The sequence below is a fragment of the Vipera ursinii genome, assembly GCF_947247035.1.
Source record: "Vipera ursinii genome assembly, chromosome: 2".
Classification (NCBI taxonomy): Eukaryota; Metazoa; Chordata; class Lepidosauria; order Squamata; family Viperidae; genus Vipera; species Vipera ursinii.
In genome coordinates this window covers 21592878-21613448 of record NC_139513.1, presented here as the reverse complement: position 1 = coordinate 21613448, position 20571 = coordinate 21592878, and the positions used below count along the sequence as shown (strand labels likewise).

Below are 20571 nucleotides of genomic sequence, written 5' to 3'. Positions count from 1 at the left end.
ATCTTCCCTACTACCTTCTCCTATTGGTATCTTATGATTTATCACGTTGTTTGTATCCTATGATTAATGATTGTAACCATGATTTATGATCGGTGACCTATCACTCTGTTGTTCCTATGTACACTGAGAGCTTATGCACTGGAGACAAATTTCTTGTGTGCCCATTCACACTTGGCCATTAAAGAATTCTTTTCTATTCGGGTAGTCCTTGACTTACAACCATTCATTTAATGACCACTGGAAGTTACAAGGCACTGAAAAAAGTGACTTACAGCCAGTTCTCGCATTTATGACTGTCGCAGCATCCCCAAGGTTACACGATCAAAATTAGTGCTTGGCAACCCGCCTGTATTTATGATGGTTGCAGCGTCCTAGGGTCATGTGATCACCATCTGCAGCCTTTCCAGCTGTCTTTTGACAAAGTCAAGGAGGCAAGCCAGATTCACTTAATGACTGCAGCGATTCACTTAACAACCATGAGGGAAAAGGTCATAAAACTGGGCACAACTCACTTTCCGGTTCCCTTGCTTAGCCATGGAAATTCTGACTGTTCCAACTGTTGTCGTAAGTTGAGGACTAGCTGTGTTACAAGATATTGGCGAAGTGGTGGATCAAGATATTCCACGTATCCCGCTAAAATGTGTGTCTGGTAATATTGGCAGATTTTTGTGATAAAATAGGAGTTCTGCATAAACATTTTCAAGGCACGTACATGCTCTGTGACATTCACTACCCAATCCTCACGGTGAGGCTTTTGCTTGCCATTGAATTACAGCTGCCTGGTCATCTGAAAGAACTTTCTATGAAAAGGCAAGAGGCCCCCATACACATCTACCTTTCAAAAATATAAAGGAAAGGAAATATAACGGAAATTAGGGTCTTGTTTCTTGTGATGAAGGTGCTCTGTTTTGCAAATCTTATCTCAAAGAGCCGTTCTCTCGGTTTCCAAATTAAGAATCAGCTCAGCCTAAATTCTCTGTGTTCTGAAAGGAAAGGCACCTTTTGTAAAAAAAAAAAAAGTCCAATGGCCGAGAAGCCATTGTGTTGTAGGATGGTGCCTTCTGTTTTGGGTCAAAGATGATATTTTTTTTAATCTGAGTGATGCTCCAGAGGGCCCCCCCCGGCCAAAAAAAGGGGGGGCAGCAGAAGCTAGGAAATCTACCTTATTACATTTAATTTGAGGTATCTCAGCACAAATCAAAACACAGCTAAGTGGCAGAACTGAGCTGATCCCGGCTGGTTTTGAAAAGCCCATCAGGGCCTTGTTAGTACTTGGACAGGAGACCACAAGGAAATCCTCAGAGAAGCTGAAAAACCATCCCGGAAGAAGGCGGTGGCAAAGCGGTATTATTTGCCAAGGAAGCTACGTGGAACTCAGAGCTGAGCTTGATAAAGAAAACATGATCTCTTTAAGGGAGTGTTTCCCTGTGTTTCTCAATTTTTCCATTGTGGTGTAATTTAGGAAAAGCTCTGGGAGAAGGTTTGGGGATAGCCAAGTAGGCATCCCGCCCATCAATCGAGGCCTTGAGGCAAAGCCAAAGCAAAGAACCGGCAATCAAGGCAGCGATGAGTTAGGAGAACTTCATTCAAAGCATCCCCTGGTCCAGAGACTGCTTGGTCCTCCCATCTCAGGCCATGATGGTGCAATCCTCTCCTGCCTTCCCTGATGGGTGGCAGAGGTCCAAGGTATCCTGCAGACATCTTTCTTAAATCGGCCTGCAAATGCCGGGTGACTTAATGGGTGACTTCTGGCAGCATAGAGATAATATACAGGTAATGCTCAACTTGCAACTTTTCGTTTAGTGGCCATTTTTCAAAGTTTTCCATACTGAACAACCGTTGCAGCATGCCCACGGTCACTTGGCAAGTGGCTTATATACTGCTCAAAAAAATAAAGGGAACACAAGATAAGACATCCTACTATTAAATACAGTACACTGTGTTGTTTAAGTGTTCCCTTTATTTTTTTGAGCAGTATATTTATGATGGTCGCGGTCTCCCGGTGTGTGTGTGTGTGTGTGTGTGTGTGTGAGAGAGAGAGAGAGAGAGAGAGAGAGAGAGAGAGAGAGAGAGAGAGAGAGAGAGAGAGAGAGAGAGAGAGAGAGAGAGAGAGAGAGAGAGAGATGCGATCCTCTTTTGCAACATTTTGACAAGCAAACTCAATGGGGAAGCCAGATTCCCTTAACGGCTGTGCTACTTAACGTAATAACTGCAGCGATTCTCTCAAGAACTGTGGGCAGGGAGGGCGTAAAATGGGGCAAAAGTCACTTAACTGATGACTCGCTTAGCAACAAAAACGTTGGGCTCAACTGTGGCTGTAAGCCGAGGGCTACCTGAATACAGGACCACGAGGCTGTGTGTCTCCCAGCATCGTTTCCAAGTCACAAAGCCTGTCCAGAACAGCAGCCCCCGACTGGATGACCTGCAGTGGCCACCAGAGGTGACCCCCCTGACCCCTCCTGAAGGGGAGCAGAGCACCCAAAGGACAACCAACCTACAGCTATGGAGCAGAGAGGCAGCCTCTCTGAACACCCAAAGGAATCACACAGGACCAGCAGCCCATACCTTTTCTGTACAGGTAAAACACAGCGAGCGGGGAGGAGTAATAGGAAATGGACCACAGCACGGAAGCCTGCAAGGACAGAGCAAAGGGAGGGGGTGAGTTACACAGAGAACCAACGTTTCCAAGAATCTTTGCAAAGCCGGGGGTGTGCTTGTGTGCCCCGAGAGACGAGCTGGGTGGCAAGCAGCAGAAACAGAGCCGAGAAGGCTACAGAAAGCAGAGTGGCTGCAGCCAACAGGGAACCGAGGCTGGAAAGAACGATATTGCTCAGAGAAGGTGTACCCACAGCTACTCCTGAAAAACCACCAGGGACTGTATTGTGAGTAAACATGCTTTCATTGTGCTCCTAATGAGTCCTGGCTTCTCTTCAACAGCTTCCCTAAATAAAGCAGGCAATATTCCAAGGGGTAGAAAGCGGATCTCTCTGGAACGGACGTCGGCTCTCCTTCACTCCCCTGCAGAACACGGTGGCAGAACTCAATGCAGTCCCTGTTTCATAATAGAGGCCCCCTATTTTTTTTTTAATTTAGCCCACCTTTATTATTTTTATAAACCAGGTGGGAAAAATACATAATTTGGGGGGGGGGGGCGCGCGCGAAAGCCCTAATAAAGCAGGCATATGCATAGAATGAAGGCTATTGCTAAGCACATGGATTTGTGCTTAGCGAGTATAAGCCGCCCTGAGTCTTCGGAGAAGGGCGGGATATAAATGGGATTAAAATAAATAAATAAATAAAAAAATAATGCTCTTTCCTCCTCCTCCTCCTCCTCTTTTTCTCCAGAACAACAATCCTGTGAGGTAGGCTGGGCTGGGCTGAAAGAAAGCGAATGGCCCAAAGTCACCCAGCTGCCTGTCACGCCTCAGGTGGGACTAGAACTGATTCTCACCTGGTTTCTAGCCGGGTGCCTTAACCACTAGACCAAGGGTAGGCAACCTTGGCTCTTTTATGACTCCTGGACTTCAACTCCCAGAATTCCTGAGCCAACATAGCTGGCTCAGGAATTCTGGGAGTTGAAGTCCACGAGTCATAAAAGAGCCGAGGTTGCCTACCCCTGCACTAGACCAAACTGGCTCTCAAATAAATAAATACAAAGAACAAAACAAAAGGGGCAGCAGACATTCAAAGCATCTCATATAATATCCAGTCCAATGGCTCCCTTAAGGAGACTAAAGCATTTAATGATTTCACCATCTAGTCAGCTACAAATGAGATCTAAGAGAAGATGCTATCATTCTAACCCAAGGGTGATAGAGGTCATTTGAAGGCTTAAGAGCTGTAAAACCTGCACAGAAGTGTAGAGCCCGGAGGAAGGGTCTGACAGGAAATAGTTTAAGTATCATTCTCTGATATGCTATACAGGTGGTCCCTGACTTACAACCATTCATTTAGTGACCATACAAAGTTACAATGGCACTGAAAAAAGTGACCATTGCAGCATCCCCACGGTCATGTGATCTAAACTGAGTCCTTCGGGAGAAGGGCGGTATACAAATTAAATAAATAATTAAACAAACAAACAAATAAATAAATAAACTCAAGACGCTTGGCAACTGGCGTGTAGTTATGATGGCTGCAGTGTCCCAGGATCATGTGATCCCCTTTTGCAACCTTCTGACAAACAAAATCAATGGGGAAGCCAGATTCACTGAACAACCATGTTCTAACTCAACAACTGCTGCGATTCACTTAACAATTGTGGCAAGAAAGGCTGTAAAATGGGGCAAAACTCACTTACAAACTGCCTTGCTGAGCAACGGAAAATTTGGGCTAAATTGTGATCACAAGCCAAGAAGTACTGTATTTATTGGCGTATAACACGCACTTTTTCTTCCTGAAAATAGGGGGCAAATGATGTGTGCGTGTTATACGCCGATATAATTTAAGGTTTTTTCCTGAAATTTCCTTTTTAAAATGAGGTGCGTGTTATACGCCGGTGCGTGTTATACGCCGATAAATACGGTATTTGTGTTATTGGTGGAGCAGTGGTTAGAATGCAGTTTTGCAGGCTAATTCCGCTCACTGTCAGCAGTTCAATCCTGACCAGCTCAAGGCTGACTCGGCCTTCCATCCTTCCGAGGTCAGTAAAATGAGGACCCAGATTGTTTGGGGGAGGCAATACGCTGGCTCTGTAGGCCACTTAGAGAGGGCCTGTAAAGCACTGTGAAGCAGTATATATAAGTCTAAGTGCTATTGCTATTCCATACAGGGAAAAAGGATGCCAAAGAAAACAAGGCCTTTTTCTCCTTTTGAGGGAGACCAGTCCTGAACGTGACTTGCAGAAACACAAATGTGTTCCAATCACTCTAGACCAGGGGTAGGCAACCTTGGCTCTTTTATGACTCATGGACTTCAACTCCCAGAATTCCTGAGCCAGCATGGCTCAGCTTGGAAACCTCTCCCTTTCCCCTCAGTGTAGCTGGCTCAGGAATTCTGGGAGTTGAAGTCCATGAGTCATAAAAGAGCCAAGGTTGCCTAACCCTGCTCTAGACTGTGCGGGTTTTTTTTCTCCCTCTTCCCAAAATGAAATGGAGGAGATACTCACCAGCGCAAGGATGCTATCTGCATGTTTTTCAAGGGTCCGCGGCTGGTAATACGATTCCTGTTGAAAGAAACAAAGACATTTTACTGAGCTTGGGTTTCAAGTTGCCAACCAACTTACCAATTTTATAGTGGTCAATGAACCACTGGATTTGCATCTACTGTATAAGTAACAATGTTCTCGAAAACCTTTCTAAGGCAGTTTAGCTATTTGCGGAAACATAAGAGATTTGGACTAACACATATAAAGAGGATATATAATGCTTTAATTGAATTGGATTCGGAAACGGAATTGGTTAAAGACTGTATGATAAAGTGGGCACAAAATATTCAGGAACCAATCTTGTTGGATACCTGGGAGATAATTTGGGTCAGAAATGTTAAATTTACTCAGGCTCAAAACTTAAGAGACAATTTTTATAAAATGTTTTATAGATGGCATCTGGATCCCAAGAAGTTGTCCAACATGTATCCTAATTTACAGTCTAAATGTTGGAGATGTGGTAGTTTAGAAGCCACCTATTTTCATATGTGGTGGACTTGTAGAAACATAAAAGCTTTTTGGATCAAAATTTGGTGGAACATTCAAAAGATTTTAAAGAGAAAGATAGTTTTCTCCGCAATTATTTTTATTGGGTATTGTTGTAGATTGTGATGTTAAAGAAACCAATTTGATGTTGAATATGATAACAGCAGCACGGTTACTGGTGGGACAATATTGGAAGAAGGATAGTTTGCCTACAATAGAAGAATGGGTGTTTAAAGTTTTGAATCTTGCAGAAATGTCTAAGATTTCTGCTTATTTGAAAGATCATTCACAGGAAAGATATATTTCAGTTTGGAGGAGATGGATAAATTATATTCAGAACAAATATGGGACTAAAAAGTTCCATTTAGCTTATGAGTAGATTTTAGTGGGATATTGTTATTGGTACTTTGTTTGTAGTTATGTTAAAGGGGAGTTAAAGCACATTATGAATTTGGTTAATTGTATATTATGCATAATTTTTATTTAGAATATGATTATTGTAACTATAATCCTGTATTTAGCTCTGGGAAGTGGGGGGGGGAGTGGGCGGGTTTGGGGTGGGGGGGATTTGGGGATATATTGTAAAACTTTGTTTTTGTAAAACTTTTTAATAAAAAAAAGAGATTTGGACTAACACTGTTAGTTACATGGCCTGCAGCAATTTACACAAAACGGCTAGTTCTTAATTTTGTATTTCGGAGGTTGGCATGCGCTTATAGTGGGCTGAGATTTACTCTTTGAAACCCAAGTAATATTGGTAATATATGGGGAAGAGGGGATAGCTATTGAGTCCTATGTGCCACAGGCTGGGATTAATCATATCCACTAACACAAACCTGGATCTATATTACTATGGAAATCGATTTCCATGTTAGCGCCCCAAATTGCTACTGTTAAAGCAATTGGAAGTCAAAAATCCTACAAATCAATGAGAGATCTACCTGCGCAGGTAGTCCTCAACTTAAGACAATTGAGTCCAACATTTCTGTTGCTAAGTGAGACATTTGTTAAGGGAATTTTGCCCCATTTAACGACCTTTCTTGGCACAGTTGTTAAGTGAATCACTGCAGTTGTTAAGTTAGCAACCCGGCTGTTAAGTGAATATGGCTTCCTCACTGATTTTGCTAGGCAAAAGGTTGCAAAATGGGAATCACATGATCTTAGCAGGCAGCAACGGTTGTAAGTATGAGTCAGTTTCCAAGCATCTGAATTTTGATCACATGACCATGGAGATGCTGCAACAGTTGGGTGAAAAATGGTCGTTAAGTTCCTTTTTTCAATGCTGTTGTAACTCTGAACGGTCATTAAATGAACTCTTGTAAGTTGAGACTACCTGTAGTTCTAATTTAACTTCTACCCAATTCTGTGCAATTTATGTCTCTTGCTTTATATTTCCATCTGTATGTTCCAGAACTATCATTCCCTCCCCACCCCCCAATTTTTCTGGCTCCTGGGTAATCCCTAGATCATGGTGTCGTAGACAAATATTTTGCATCTTAAAATCTTTTCCAAAATGCAGAAAGACCACAAATGAGCAACAAATGAGCTTTTCACTTTATCCCCTGTGGAGCTGGTAGATCACCAGACTCTGCAACCTTCAGAGGGAAAAAAAGGAAGCAAAAAATGAAAAGCGGGCTCCCTGTTAAGCTATTGTGGGGGGGAATAACCTGTTCCTATTTTACTAGTCTGGAAAGTATATGCCCAATGCTTCAAGAGGTTGGAAAAATATCTAAACCATCCATTGTTCAACAGGACGATACACACAAGATAGGTGAAAATGAATGTTGTAGGGTAAGTCTAAAATCATAGGTAAAGGTAAAGGTTCCCCCACACATGCGTGCTAGTCATTTCCGACTCTAGGGGCCGGTGCTCATCTCCGTTTCAAAGCCGAAGAGCCAGCGCTTGTCCGAGGACGTCTCTGTGATCATGTGACCAGCATGACTAGACGCCAAAGGCGCACAGAACGCTGTTACCTTCCCACCGTAGTGGTCCCTATTTTTCTACTTGCATTTTTACGTGCTTTCGAACTGCTAGGTTGGCAGAAGCTGGGACGCGTAACAGGCGCTCACTCTGTTAGGCGGCACTCGGGATTCGCCCCGCCAAACTGCCGATCTTCTGATTGACAAACTCAGCGTCCTAACCCACTGAGCCACCGCGTCATCATACCCATATCTTATTCTGCGATTCAGACATCCTTTCATTTTAGGATCAAAGAGTGCCTGTATATGCTTTTAATTTTCCCTGTAAACCGCCCCGAGTCCTACGGGAACAGGGCGGTATATAAATTTAATTAATAAATAAATAAATAAATAAATAAATAAATAAATAAATAAATAAATAAATAAATGTAAAGCTGGCCCCTGGAACTTTGCAACTCTTCCTAAAGCCATGTGCAATCCACACGCAAGCTTTGTCTGCCTGAATGACGGTAGCATATGGTGATCCTAGCAGATGAGTATGCGTTTCTTGCACTAGTGTCAAAAGGTTTTCAAAGCACTATTTTTGAAATTATGCGCAGTAATTTCAGGCACCTTGCCCTTTGTTCCTTGGAGGAAAAATTAAGACACGAGTACGACTTTAGACTTTCCCTACAACATTACACTTTCACCTTATCTTGTGTGTATCGTCCTGTTGAACAATAGATGGTTTAGATCAGGGGTCTGCAACCCTGACAACTTTAAGAGTTGTGGACTTCAGCTGGCTGAGGAATTCTGGGAGTTGAAGTCCACAAGTCTTAAAAGTTGTCAAGGTTGCAGACCCCTGGTTTAGGTGATAATTTTCCAACCGCTTGATGCATTTTCCAGCCTTCCCATTTTGGCTTGAAAAATCTGGGATTTTAATACTCAGAAGATCTGGGAAGGAAACGAGAAGAAACATTTCCAGTTTTCTAAATCGTATGCTTTTTCTGCTATGTGACTCTGTTTCCATGTAATTAAAAGACCAATGTAAAAAAAAAACCACCTAGAGGTCAAGCGCAGGTCTTTTATTATAGTTATAACATTGGTAACAGAGATCAGGGACTTGCAAGGTCTTTGGAGAAAATAACATTTGAACCTCTGACTCCAGGATATGCTCTGGAGAATATTTCTAGGATGATTTACTGTGTGCACTGGGGATATCTCCGATTGTCTGAGCCTGGTGCTTGTTAAATATAGGCAATCCTCAACTCACAACCGCAACTGAGTCCAATGTTTCTGTTGCTAAGTGAGACATTGATTAAATGAGTTTTGCCCCGTTCTGCGACCTTGCTTGCCACAGTTCTTAAGTGAATCACTGCAGTTCTTAAGTTGGCAACACGACAGTTAACTGGCTTCCCCGATGACTTTGCTGGTCAGAAGGTTGCAAAAGGGGATCACATGACCCCCCCTGGGGACACTGCAACCATCATTAAGTATGAGCCAGTTGCCAAGCGTCTTGAATTTTGATCACGGGACCATGGGGGACACTGCAACGGTTGTTTAAGTGTGAAAAACAGTAACTCTGAATGGTCACTAAACAAAAGGTTGCAAGTTGGGGACTATCTATATGCTAGCTAAGTGTGAAAAACGATCATAAGTCACTTTTTTCAGCGCTGTTTCAACCTGGGTCAGTAAATGAACTGTTGTAAGTCAAGGACTACCGGTCCTTGGGACTTTGCAGCTGCTCAATTCCCAACTTGCAAATGTTTTCACAATCATACAAGGATAACTCACAACCAACCCGCCCACACATCTAGTGATCAGTAGCTCTTCCAAGGCTTCAGAGAAAGATTATTTTACACCCCAATCCTCACCATGAAATTACAGAATGACATTGGAACCTCTGTGCTTAAGCTACAGGTTTTTTTTCTTCCTAACTCATCAATCAGCCTTTCTTTCTGAGTATATATTTGGTTCTCAACAGATAAAAAGTCTGACATGCCAAGGCGCAGAACCTACAGGAAGCAAAATTTGGTATCTTCTTCTGTTTTGTGTTGCTGAGAAGGGTCAGGGTTCTGAGCTTACTCAATACAGGAACAAAAGGGAAATAAAAACCAACAACGTTGGAAATAAAATAACCTTCCCTGATAAACTCAAAGGCCTGGATACTAAAACGTACAAAGAACGGCTGTGGGACTTGGGTTTGCCAAGTCTAAAGAAAAGAAGAAATAGAGGAGAGATGATAGCAGTGTTCCAGTATCTGAGGGGCTGCCACAAAGCAGAGCGGGTCAGGTTGTTCACCGGAGCACCAGAGGGCAGGACGAGAAACAATGGTTGGAAACTGAACAAAGAGAGAAGCAACCTGGAATTAAGGAGAAACTTCCTGACAGTGAGGACAATCAACCAATGGAACAACTTACCCACAGAAATCGTGGGCGCTCCATCACTGGAGATTTTCAAGAAGAGACTGGACATTTACCTGAGATGGTATAGGTTCTCCTGATTGAGCAGGGGGTTGGACTAGAAGACCTCCAAGGTCCGGTTCTATTCTATTCTATTCTATTCTATTCTATTCTATTCTATTCTATTCTATTCTATTCTATTCTATTCTATTCTATTCTATTCTACCCTACTCTAAAGGTAAAGGTTGCCCCGCACAGGCGTGCTAGTCGTTTGCGACTCTAGGGGCCGGTGCTCATCTCCGTTTCAAAGCCGAAGAGCCAGTGCTTGTCCGAGGACGTCTCCATGGTCATGTGGCTGGCATGACTAGATGCCAAAGGCGCACGGAACGCTGTTACCTTCCCACCGTAGTGGTCCCTATTTTTCTACTTGTATTTTTACATGCTTTCGAACTGCTAGGTTGGCAGAAGCTGGGACACTCTATTACGCGGCACTCGGGATTCGACCCGCCAAACTGCCGACCTTCTGATCGACAAGCTCAGCGTCCTAACCCACTGAGCCACCGCGTCCCACAACTCTACTCTACAATAAATCAAGACTTGGCAAAATGGTCCAACTCTAGCTCTCAAACTACCAAGGTTGATAACCAGGGATTACTTCAATTAGACCTACTACCGTAACCACATCTAAGAAGCCAAGAGGTTGCCTACTTTGATGGAACGGTTTTATCTCAAGAAAATCTTGTGTTGCAAGGTAACATACGACATACGAGCGACAATCTTTGCTGGCCTGGCGAGTTTCTAGTTGTTTTGGAACTGTTGGTGAGACCGTTAAAAGTCGTTGGCGCTGTTTGAATTTGTTCTACCAGCAGCAAGATCTGACTGCTGGCCCAGTGATGGATTCTACTGCAAATCAGGGCTGTTTCCAGAGGAGGCAGAGGAGGAGAGGACCTGGAGCTTATGGAGCGAAGGAACTGGATGAGGCTGTTGGCAGGCCCAGAGGAAGAGAGAGAGGCTTTTGGAGGAGTTGGTGGCGGCGGCAGCAGCGTGCTCCAGGGGCGAAAAGAAGCAAGGCCTCTTTAAGGAAAGGGTGGAAGAGTCAGGATCAGAAAAAGGAAAGAAGGAGAGGTTGTCAGAATACAAGCTAACTTGAGGGCTAATCCACATGGAGCCCCATTTCCATCTGTCCTGTTTGCCATCGTTCACTCCCTAGAGACTAAAATGGACAATGTGAAATTTGAGAGGGCCCGAACAAGGAGTATATATCGGAGGTGGTGACCCTTGGAGAGCTGTATGCAACGAAATTTCATTTTGATGTATGCTGATTGGTGTACATTCAAAGTGACAATAAAGTTATAAAGTTATCATCATTTGCTGAGCTGCCATTTCATTCCTGATTCCTGGTCTTACAGCTTTGTTGTAATAAATCAATTAGCTGCTGTGTAGAATTCATCTAGTCTTTCCGAACCTCATGACTCCCTCCCGCAAAAAAACAGACCATAAATCTCAATGCTTCAGTTAACAGATGATGGTAACTGAAGCCCAATTCACATGCAGTCACCTGGTTTAGGAGAAATAAAGCCTTAAAAACATGGTTTTTGCCAACAGGCGTGGGATAGAATCAAGATCACGTGAAGTGTTAATAACACTTTACAATGCCTTGGTAAGGCCACACTTGGAATACTGCATCCAGTTTTGGTCACCATGATGTATAAAAGATGTTGAGTCTCTAGAAAGATTTGGAGAAGAGCAACAAAGATGATTAGGGGACTGGAGGTTAAAACATATAAGGAACGGCTGCTGGAATTGGGTATGTCAAGTTTAACGAAGAGAGAGACGAGGGGAGACATGATAGCTGTGTTCCAATATCTCAGGGGCTGCCACAAAGAAGAGGGAGCCATCTATTCTCCAAAGCACCTGAAGGCAGGATAAGAAGGAACGGATGGAAACTAATCAAGGAGAGAAGCAACCTAGAACTAAGGAGAAATTTCCTGAGAGTGAGGACAATTAATCAGTGGAACAACCTGCCTCCAGAAGTGGTGAATGCTCCAACACTGGAAGTTTTTAAGAGACTGGACAGCCATTTTCTGAAATGGTATAGGGTTTCCTGCCTGAGCAGGGGGTTGGACTAGATGACCTCCAGATCCCTTCCAACTATTATTATTATAACTTGGGAGTAAGATAGAGCAGGTACAGTGGCTGTATTGACTGTTATGGAGTTGACTACCTGGGCTATACGTTTTTCCCCCCTGATTTTATACAGGGTTTTTTTTTTGCTGTATTGGTTTTCTGCTTTGTATACTGTTTTTAATTATTTGTGAGCTCTTATGGAGATGCACAGCTTTATAAATTTGATTAATCAATAAAATAAACAAAACACCAACAGCATACTTGATTTAAATCACCTTTTCCTTCCTGCTAATTTTAACAGTTTTTCTTATTATCGGTCATTTCTATGTTCTCTTTTTACACAATATCCTGCAGTGACAGGGAAGAGAGTGTCAGATTAAGGCAGGGGTGTCAAACTCAATTTCATTGAGGGCCGCATCAGCATTGTGGTTGCCCTCAGGGGGCCGGGTGGGTGTGGCCAGGGTGGGTGTGGCCTACTGGGTGGGCGTGGCTAGAGTGTGTATGGCCTACTGGGTGGGCGTGGCCAGCTCTACATCGTTCTCATCAAGGGTGCCTATGGGGGCCTGGGCAGGAGTGGGACAGATCTGAGGGTCTCTGGCAGAAGGAGGGTCTCTGGGCCAGGGCCAAGGCAGTGGGGGCCGTTCCCTCACTGTTTCCAGGATGGCTTCGCGGGCCGCATGAAACCACTTTGCGGGCTGGATCCGGCCCCCGGGCCTTGTGTTTGACATGTCTGGATTAAGGGAATAAGAATTACAACTCCTTTCCTTAATGTCCTGTTGATAACACACTCTCTATAATACTCTTGTAACTAATGTGGGGTTTTTTGGGGGGCGGGGTTGTATATGTGACTTCGAAGCAGTTTATGATTTTCAGTTACTTCCTGAACAAGTCCCTGCAGTTTTCTTGACAAGATTTTCAGTAGTTTGCCCTTCCTTCTTCCTTGGGCTGACAGAGAAGGGTTGGCCCAAGATCACCAGCTGGTTTAGTGCCCAAGGCAGGACTAGAACTCTCATTCTCCTGGTTTCTAGCCTGAACCACTATGCTAAACTGGTTCACTGTAACAAATAAGTAATCTATCACTGTTGTCATCAACAGCCGTTGTGGCGCAGTGGTTAGAATGCAGCAGGCTAACTCTGCCCACAGTATTGAGTTCGATCCTGACCGGCTAGAGGCTGATTCATCCTTCCTTCCATGGTTGGTAAAATGAGGACCCAGATTGCTGGGGGAGGCAATATGCTATTTCTGTAAACTGCTTAGAGAGAGCTGTAAAAGCACTATGGAGTGGTATAGGAGCCTAAGTGCTATTGCTGCATGTTGATTATCATAGACTGAGATGTGCAGCTATGAATGGCATGTAATCTGTGTCCTCAGTCTAATCTAACCACTGCCTGCTACCTCCCCCATAGTGACAAAATGTAAACATATAAACCTGCCCCTTCCCATCCAGATTCTTTTATGTTTGACGTCAACAGCATTTTCCAACCCTGACGTGCTATTTATGATCTATTCTAGCAGCCTTCAAAACTTGACAGAAGATCTAACATGGTATCTGAAATTCTGGAGGTTGAATTTACAACTGTGAGCACCTTTGGGCTCTAATTATGAAATACACACACACACACACTGCCTTTGAGTCTAAGCTCTAGAAATATATACGTATGTATATTGGTAATAGTACAAAGACAAGACAGTTTGGTGCAGTGGTTCAAGACACTAGGCTAGAAACTAAGAGACTATGAATTTATTTACATCTTGCCTTAGTTTTATAAATAAATCAAGGTGGCAAGCTAATACTCCTTCCTCCCCCTATTTCTCCCGTAAGAACAACCCTGTAAGGTGAACTGGGCAAAGAGTAACTGGCCCAAAATCACTCAGTGGGATTTCATGCCTAAGGCGGGACTAGAACTCACTGTCCCCTGGTTTCTAGTCCAATGCCTTAACCACTAGACCAAACTGGCTCTAGTGAATTCTGATCCTGCTTTAGGCATAAAGCCAGCTAGGTGACCAGACTCTCTCTCTCTCATGGAATGATAAACCCCTTCCCAAAAATGCTGCTAAAATAACCATCAAGTGACTCCAGGGCACAAAAAACAAACCAACAAAATATTAGACAATAAATGAATCATGGAAAAGATTTTGATCCTTTTAATTTGCTAGGGGACAGAGTTTTTAAATTATTAAAGTCCTAAGAATCTGCTCCTATATAAAAGCAAGGGAAGGTTCTTTTTCCAGCATGCATTCCAATTTTCCATTTGAGGGGTCCTTGGTGCTCTCTCAGCTTGTTTTCTTGCAGATGTTTCATTACCCAAACTAAGTAACTTCATCAGCCAGCACTGGTGATGTTACCTGGTTTGGGTAATGGAACATCTGCAAGAAAACCACGAATCTCAGAGATTACCAAGGACCCCACATTTTAAAACTGAGCTACAAATATTCTTCTTTATTAACTTCCTATTTGTTTACTTTTTATCTCATCCTTTTTTCAAAGTAAAGTAATACCCATAGCACTTTTATTTTTCCCATAACAGCCCTATGAAATAATTCCCCCAAGGAGGGGGACGGGGCGGGGGGGGGGGCAGTCCTTAGTACCATCTCCTCTTGTGAAAGAAAATGAATAAAAATAGGAGGCGGCCAGCCTAATGATACCCACGAAATAAATTCTCAGTGATAGCATCTATTTCCGGATTTCCATCTCATAAATTTAGAAATAAAATCCCAAGCTTTACTAGGTCGCCAAGAAAATCTTTTTTCCACAAAACATTTGGCTGAGATTCTCGGCTTCCATGTATGCCTTGAAACAAATACTGTTTTATTTACTCTTTGGTTCTTACGATCGCAGGCTGTTTTGAAGGCTCTACAGGAGAAAGAGGCAGACTTTAAAACTGAACAGAGTTCATTTTCAGATGCATAGCAGGCAGATTATACGACCGGGCTAAGCCATTGCAGCGCTGCTATGTCAACCTGCAAGAGCATCGCCCGCTAACACTTTATCCCCTTTCAGGAAAGGGCAGTTTTGCAAAAACAAAAAACGGATTTCTTACATCGCCTGAGAAATAAGCAAAACATATGCTGTTTTTAACCGGGCTATTCGCTTTCTGCCTTGCAATTTTTCCCTATGGATCCTCAATAAGGGGGTTTTCCGTGTTGAATTTGTTCTCTCCAGCTTGCAAGCGACCCAATTTTTCAATTGCTCCCTGTCTTCATCAGGTCCCTTCTTGCAGGCTAGTGTCAAGGAACGCCACCCCCGTCCAGGTTCAATAATGGTTTCGCTCACCTCCCCACCCCCAGCCTCTAGAAAGGGTGACGGGGGCGATACCAAATAGCAAAAGGGGTCGTCAAAAGTAGCGGGCTCACCCAGGAAGGGTCCAAGGAGGTTTGGGACCCATCGTCTGGTTCAGCCCTGAGGCGGCGCGATCTGGCAGGGCTTCGATCCCGGTAGACTCGGTACAACCGAGGCCCCAGTACGCAGCTCAATAGCTTCGCCATCTTGGGAAAGGACCTAAAGCCGGGTAGCAGCGCGGGAAAGTGGGCGGGGAAGCCAGGCAAAATTGTACTTCCGGAGTCTGTACGGGAAGGAAGAGGGATCAAAATTTTCTAAGGCTTTTTTTAAACGCGATGTTTAGCAACTGATTCTTGAGGTAGCTCCCCCTTCAGGCAGTCAGGCAGGAGTATAAAGAAGACTTCGTTTCAATGCAAAATCCCGGGGGTTTTTTGGGCAGGAAAAATCAAAGACATGAGTGCATTTTTTTTTATTACATTTATATCCCGCCCTTCTCCGAAGACTCAGGGCGGCTTACAAGCTTAGCAGTAGCCTTCATTCTATGTATATGCCTGCTTGTTAGGGCTTTCACACACACACCCAAGCGGCATTATTACAAAGTCAGCTTAATTGCCCCCAACAATCTGGGTCCATGGCATTGAGAGCCATAGTACAAATGGAGAAGATCCGAAGATCTTGATGAACCGTAAGCTAAGCAGGGGCCAGTGGCTGCAAACCAACCAACCAACAAAAAAGCAAATTAAATCCTTAACGGGAGTGTCAAACAGAAGGGTCCGCCTGCATGCAATTGAGAAAAAGGTGCATTGCAACACGGGTTGTTGTCATTCTGACATTATCACGGTTGGGAATGGATGCCTAAGATGTCAGGATCAAATGTATAAGTCTTACGTGTGTGTGTGTGTGTGTGTGTGTGTGTGTGTGTGTGTGTGTACAATGAGGAAATATATATATTTGTACAATGAGGAAATAAATTTTTGTATTTATTTATTGTATTCTTACTTTATTGCTCTGTACACCGCCCTGAGTCCTCCGGGAGAAGGGCGGTATATAAAACAAACAAACAAACAAATAAATAAATAAATAAATAAATAAATAAATAAAAACACACTGTTTGAATTAGAAGCTAAAATACATAATTGTAATAATTTTTTCTAGTGTGGTAATGTCATCCAGTTATGTTGGACTTCAACGCCTAGCATTCAGTACAGCCGAACTAAAATACAAGTAGTTCTCGACTTACAACAGTTCATCTAGTGACCATTTGAAGCTACAATGACACTGAAAAAAATGACTTATGACTGTTTTTCACACTTATGACCGTTGCGGCATCCCCATGGTCATGTGATCAAAATTCAGACGCTTGGCAACTAAATCATATTTATGACGGTTGCAGTGTCCCGGGGGTGTGTGTGTGTGTCACGTGATCCCCTTTTAAGACCTTCTGACAAACAAAGTCAATGGGGAAGGCGGATTCACTTTAACAACTGTAGGGATTCACTTAACCGTTGTGGCAAGGAAAGTCATAAAATGGAGCAAAATTCATTTAGCAACAGAAATTTTGGGGATCAATTGTGATCGTAAGTCGAGGACTACCTGTATATCATATTTTAAACAACAGGGCTCTTAAAAAAAATCAGCTCCTGTTGTCTGTTGTTTGACAAAAAAAAGGAAATGGGGATCCCTCTCAATTTCCTCCTGACTGTAGAATTGGAAAAGTGAATCATGCATACCAAACATCTTTCATCAGGTGTCCATGACTAACAAGCTGAATTTCTTGTGTGACCAGGGTTTGGTCAGGACGAGATATTTTGCTCTGTGAATTATACTTGTGAATATCAGTTAGAAGTCACTCAGATAAAATTGAGACTTAGAGAATGCTCCAAAGAGGGAGAAAGCAATTGCTTTTTCACCTTTATTTTTCACCTCCTAAAACTGTCCTGGTGAATTGTCAGTTCTCTTCAACTAGCATGGACAATTAATAAAATATCTGTTGCTTCTTTTCTAACCATTGGCAGGAGCCTGTCCTATCCTTCTGGAAGTAAACTAATTTATTTTCTTTCTTTCTTTCTTTCTTTCTTTCTTTCTTTCTTTCTTTCTTTCTTTCTTTCTATCTATCTTTCTTTCTTTCTTTCTTTTCCTTCCTTCCTTCCTTCCTTCCTTCCTTCCTTCCTTCCTTCCTTCCTTCCTTCTTTCTTTCTTTCTTTCTTTCTTTCTTTCTTTCTTTCTTTCTTTCTTTCTTTCTTTCTTTCTTTCTTTCTTTCTCTCTACTCAGACAGGAAACCCCTATACCATTTCAGACAAATGGCTGTACAGTTTCTTCTTAAAAACCTCCAGTGTTGGAACTTTTACAGTTTCTAGAGCAGGCCTTTTCAACCAGTGGTACGGGTACCACCTGTGGTACATTGGCACCTGGCAGGTGGTACGCGATCATCCTAGAAAAGTGGTAGTGGGGGAGGGCAATGAGCAGCAAGCCTGAGCGAGAGACAGCTGGAGCTGCAGGGCTCTCAGGGCTCAGCAGAAGCGCCAGGATCAGCACTTCTTTGGGACTGTCAGGGCCCAGCGGAAGCACCAGGATCAGCGCCAGGCTCCAGCTGGAGCTCAGTGCTGATCCTGGTGCTACTGCTGAGCTCAGAAGAAGCGCCAATCAGCTGGAATGTTACAGCATCTCCAGGGTCTTGTGATTTACATTCAGATGCTTGGCAACTGATTCATATTTATGACGGTCACAGTGTCCCAGGGTCATGTGAAGTGACCAAAACCTGCTGCAACCACCCAGTAGACGGGGGGGGGAAATAAAAGCCAAACACCCCCCACCCCATTGCCAATCCTCAACAGAAATGTTCACAACAATAAAAACCTCAGACAAGAGGAAGACCGCCACCGGGCGGGCGGGCAGGTGTCTTGTTCGGTTGTGGCTTGGGGGGCACTTTTTTCAGGGCCATTGTAACTTTGAACAATCACTAAGCAAACTGTTGTAAGTCGAGTGCTACCTGTACTTCATCACTTTTTTCCTTTTTTTTTTTTTTTGGTCATCCAGTTTTTGACACCTTGCTAGGCGACTGGTGGTACGCGGATGTTGCCATATCCTAAAAGTGGTACAATGGGTGAAAAGGTTGAAAAGCCCTGTTCTAGAGGCACGGTTCCACTGATTAATTGTTCTAACTCTCAGGAAATTTCTCCTTAGTTCTAGGTTGCTTCTCTCCTTGGTTAGTTTCCATCCGTTGCTTCTTGTCCTGCCTTCAGGCGCTTTGGAGAATAGCTTGACTCCCTCTTCTTTGTGGCAGCCCCTGAGATATTGGAACACTGCTATTGTGTCCCCCGTCGTCCTTCTCTTCATAAAACTGGACATACCCACTTCCAGCAACCATTCCTTATATGTTTTAGCCTCCAGTCCCCTGATCATCTTTGTTGCTTTTCTCTGTACTCTCCAGAGTCTCAGCATCTTTTTTACATAGTGGTGACCAAAACTGGATGCAGTATTCCAAGTGTGGCCTTACCAAGCCATTATAAAGTGGTATTAACACTTCACGTGATCTTGATTCTATCCCTCTGTTAATGCAGCCTAGCACTGTGTTGGTTTTTTTTGTCAGCTGCAGCACACTGCTAGCTCATATTTAAGTGATTGTCCACTAGGTCTCTGAGATCCCTCTCACAGTTACTACTACTGAGCAAGGTACCACCTATACTGTATCTGTGCATTTGGTTTTTTTCCCTAAGTGTACAACCTTACTTTTTTCAGCATTGAATTTCATTTTGTTAGATAGGGCCCAATGTTCAAATCTGTCAAGATCCTTCTGTATCTTAAGGCCGCCCATCTTATAGTCATAAAAAACAAAAACTATATAAACTAAAACATAAATAAATAATATAACCTAAGACAGGGGTCTTCAAACTTGGCCCTTTTATGACTTGTGGACTTCAACTCCCATAATTCCTCAGCCAGGCACGCTGGCTGAGGAATTATGGGCACTGACGTCCAGAAGTCATAAAAAGGCTAAGTTTGAAGACCCCTGACAGAAAACATAAATAAATAATAGAATCCAGAACACCATGGCCCAATTACAAGATGGGGAGGATTGAAATAGGATGGAGGAGAGGTGGGATCTAGTGTGAATTGATCAACAACCTCCACTGTGATACTCCCTCGATTGGGGCCCCAAACCAACTGGCAGAGCCATGTATTATTTATTCAAATAATAACTTGCAAATCGCTTAAAGGTGATCAAACTTACAGAATTCAAAATATCACATGGATAATAATAATAATTGTACTCTAAACAATTGTGTGACTGCACAATGTATCATAATAATAAAATAAAAAAGCAAATTATAGTGATTATAATTATTATAATTATAATTATAATAAGTGAACTGTAATAATAATTCAAACAGACAAATACCTGCCACATAACACCCCAGTCTTTACAATGGTCAATAAGGCAAAAACTCAATAGTGTACTTTCCAGTGCCTGGAGAGAGCTGAACAGAAGTGAAAGAACAGAAGAAAATCACAAAATACAAAGACCTGCAAATAAAAGTAGAACAACAACAACAACAAACAAAAGTAGAACAACAACAATTAAAAAAGCAACAGGAATAGACACCTTGGGTGCCATCCCAAAACAACTGGAGCAGCAGTTCAACACCATTGGCATTGACGAAATTGCAAAAGGCAGCTTTATTTGGAACAGCTAGCATCCTGTGACAATATCTTTATCAGCATTAAACAGCAATGTCATCCATCATCTGCAGTGGCGGGATACAAATATGTGAACAACCAGTTCTCTGTGTGGATGTCACTTCCGGAAGTCCGTTCTGGACCTTGGCAACAAAAAAATTAGCCACCGGTTTTGCCAAAGTGGTGCAAACTGGCTGAATCCCACCACTGATCATCTGCCTATCCCAGATCCCTGGGAATGACTCAATAGATGGATAAAAATTCCAAATCCAGACTAAACATTTGGCTAACTGTACAACCAAAGACAACAACAACAACAACAACAATCCATATTTTTAAAATGATCTTGGGGGAAATACACACACACACACACACACACACACACACACACGTATATATGTATATATGCATATGTACATTTACATGTATATGTATGTATATGTCTCTCATTCCCTACAGCTTCCCTTTATGGCCCAGTTCACAATCCTTTTGATAAGCCCCACCATCTGGTATTCTCTGGGTGTGCCGGATGTAGATGTGGTTGGATCTCTATG

At 43.0% G+C, this 20571-nt stretch overlaps 2 protein-coding genes across 6 annotated transcripts in view; one reads left to right on the top strand and one right to left on the bottom strand.

The window, feature by feature from the left end:
• The window catches only part of ABHD16A (abhydrolase domain containing 16A, phospholipase), a 40457-nt gene extending 24894 nt beyond the window's left edge, over positions 1-15563 (bottom strand). Inside the window, exons 1-3 of one of the 2 annotated variants that reach the window (XM_083356844.1) lie at positions 15414-15563; positions 5108-5164; positions 2566-2632 (exon numbers count right to left, since the gene is read on the bottom strand). In XM_083356844.1, coding sequence (XP_083212970.1) covers positions 2566-2632; positions 5108-5164; positions 15414-15545 — 256 coding nt within the window. In that variant the 5' untranslated portion in view covers positions 15546-15563. The remainder of the gene's footprint in view (positions 1-2565; positions 2633-5107; positions 5165-15413) is intronic. The other variant, XM_083356845.1, reaches the window with a different exon arrangement.
• DDAH2 (DDAH family member 2, ADMA-independent) overlaps positions 1-20571 on the top strand; it is a 285750-nt gene that overhangs the window by 156673 nt on the left and 108506 nt on the right. The window lies entirely within an intron of this gene.